Source organism: Corapipo altera, unplaced genomic scaffold (assembly GCF_003945725.1).
Source record: "Corapipo altera isolate COAL_440 unplaced genomic scaffold, ASM394572v1 257, whole genome shotgun sequence".
Classification (NCBI taxonomy): Eukaryota; Metazoa; Chordata; class Aves; order Passeriformes; family Pipridae; genus Corapipo; species Corapipo altera.
In genome coordinates this window covers 348,866-351,518 of record NW_020885045.1, presented here as the reverse complement: position 1 = coordinate 351,518, position 2,653 = coordinate 348,866, and the positions used below count along the sequence as shown (strand labels likewise).

General features: G+C 64.0%; 1 protein-coding gene across 1 annotated transcript in view; it reads right to left on the bottom strand.

Annotated features, from left to right (window-relative positions):
• The window catches only part of CSPG5 (chondroitin sulfate proteoglycan 5), a 12,046-nt gene extending 9,779 nt beyond the window's left edge, over nucleotides 1-2,267 (bottom strand). The window contains exon 1 of the mRNA XM_027668582.1: nucleotides 2,125-2,267. Within this exon, the coding sequence (XP_027524383.1) occupies nucleotides 2,125-2,267 (143 nt within the window). The remainder of the gene's footprint in view (nucleotides 1-2,124) is intronic.
• Nucleotides 2,268-2,653: the final 386 nt, after the last annotated feature.

The following is a 2,653-nucleotide window of genomic DNA, read 5'->3' as shown; positions in this document are numbered from 1 at the left end:
GGGATGGGGATGGGGATGGGATGGAGCCCGGGCAGGGCAGCAGCCCATGGAAACTTCCAGCACCTGCAGTAACTCCTGGGGGTGGGAAGATGGGGGGGGCTGGCAGGGACCCCTGGGCCCACCAGGGCCAAGCCTGGAGCTGCCCGGGATCCCACCCTGGACACCTCCATGACCGGAGGCTCCCCCAGCCTCGGGACTGCCCATGTCCTGAGCACCGACTCCTCCTCTCCGTGGGGCCCATGTCCCACCCCAGCCCCGGGACACCCCATCCAGGGGCACCTCCCATCCCAAGGGACCCCTCCCACGCTCCCTGGTGTCCCCTCAGGTACCGACCCCCCGAGGCTCCAGTGTCACCCCGGGGTGCTGAGCTGTGGGATGAGGGACCTTGTGCTGGATCCCACGGGATGCACGGGGGAAAAGGAGGTGTTGGCACCCCCCACCCCACTGGAGGCTGCTCCTCCCCAGCCCCAGGGGATGGTGCCCTCCACAGACCCCCTTCCATGGGAAGAGCCCCCACTCCCACACAGGCTCCATTCCCATCCCTGTGCTGGCAGCTCCGGATCAGGGACCCCCAGGCATCCATCCGGGTGGGCAAGGGGGGACCGAGGGTCTGGCCCCCCTCGGTGGGCAGAGCTCACAGGGAGGGTGGGGGTGCTGTGCCCTGGGCAGGGACACCCCGGCAGGGAGCGGTTCTGGAGCCTCCCCATCCCCCTCAGTGCCCAAATCCAGGAGCAGCCGAGCCCAGCGTGGGGGCAGAGCCACATCCCACCACATTCCTACAAACCTGCCTTGGATTTGGCTTCGGCAGCAGCGGAGGGTTGGATGAGGGGCAGCAGGGACTGACAGACAGGCAGACAGACAGGCAGACAGTGATGGCTCTTTGGCCTCCAGGGAGAAATCTGGCACCAACTCCCTCTGCTCCGGAAGAACCGGCGGCTGCTGCGAGTCCGTGTTTTCCTGGGAGAGTTACTCAAAATATTAAAGGTAAATTAAAAGATCTGGAATTGCAGCCAGTGTTTGGGGCATTTCCAGAACAAGTTGGTGTGAGTTCTGTCTGTCCATCCCGTGAGCTGGGGAGGGATCTGATCCCAAATCCCTTCCCTGCCCTGTTCAGTGATGGGAGTGGAGCTTGCTCATGTATCCCCCCTACTGTGGGGTCCCCAAAAACCGACGGGAGGGGCTTTGCTCCCCCACTGCTGCCTCCTGCTCCTGCCAGCGCCAGGCTTTGGCTGCCCGTGCCATGGGGAGCCCTCAGCTCAGTCCCACATCCCAGCTCATCCAGCTGGCAGGTCCTGGAGCCTCCCGGAGGCCATGGAATGGCCCCACACCAGCACCTTCCTCCCCTCATCCTGCACCCACAGGGGCACCACCGGGAGCAGGTGCCAGGCTGGGCTGTGGCCCTGGACCCCACGGGATGGACAGACAGACAGAGGCTGAGGGGAGGCACAGGTGGGCTCTGATTCCCACCTTCCCAGTTCCTTCCCATCAGCTGAGCTCTGGGAATCACCTCATCCCATCCCCAGTGATGATCCCCACGGACATCCCCCCTGGATAACAGGGGGGGCGATGGCAGGGGCAGGATGAGCCAGGGCAGGATGAGCCGGGGCAGGATGAGCCGGGGCAGGATGAGCCAGGCCAGCACTTCCCCAACAGCTTCTGTTCCTCCCATCGCCTCTCCCTGGGCTGCCTTTGCCTCCCTCCTCACCCGGGTACTGGAGATGCTCAAACCACCCTTTTCCTATTTTTAAAAAATAAACAACTATTGGAAAAGTGCAAAGAAAATGGAGAATTGAATCAAAGAGCCAGGACTGAGGTCGGTGGTTCCTGCCCCGGCTCAGGCACCGCTCCCCTCAGAGCTCTTCCCTCTCCCACAGCACCCTGGACGTTGAGCCTCATCCCAGGGCCGAGCCCGGCTCAGCCAGGCGAGGTTTTAGGGCTTTGCCCTTGATCAGGGCTGGCACCGCCCGGGCTGGCTCCGAGGTGACGAGCCCTGATGTGACACCGAGCGCTGGAGGAGCCGCAGCCGCGAGACTCGGCATCGACCTTCAGCCTCCCCCTGCTCAGCCCGAGAACATCCCACCCCTTCCTGCAGGGAGCAAATTCCCCCCCCCACGGATCCGTCACACGCCGAACCGCTCCCGACACCCGGCTGAGCCGAAAACTGCCGGAATTCCAAGTCCTCCGAGCAGGAGCCGCGTTTCGGATGGCACGAGCAGCTCGGGGGAGGACGCCGGAGGCACAAAGACCCGGATCCACAGGCTCTGCATGTCCCGTGCTGCTGGAGCCGGGATCTTCCCAAAAAACCCTCCCGACCTGCCCCGGGAGTGGTGCCTTTGGCTCTGCGGAGGCAGAGCTGGCTCGGGGAGGGGGCAGAGTCCCGGGGTCCGAGGGGTCCCTGGCTGTGCCCCAGCTCCTGCTCTCCCACACACGGCCATTCCCGAGCCACGGAGCCCCGTGGCTGCACAGGGAAAAGGTGGGAGAGGTTTAATAATCACCTGTCACAGCTCTGAGCTGCAAAGAGCGAGGAAAACCCTGAGGAAAGGGGGACCGAGAGGCTCCGGGGAGAAGAGACGGCGGGAGCTGCATCCCAAGGGTGTCCCAGGAATGAAGCACTGCATCCCAAGGGTGTCTCAGGAATGAAGCACTGCATCCC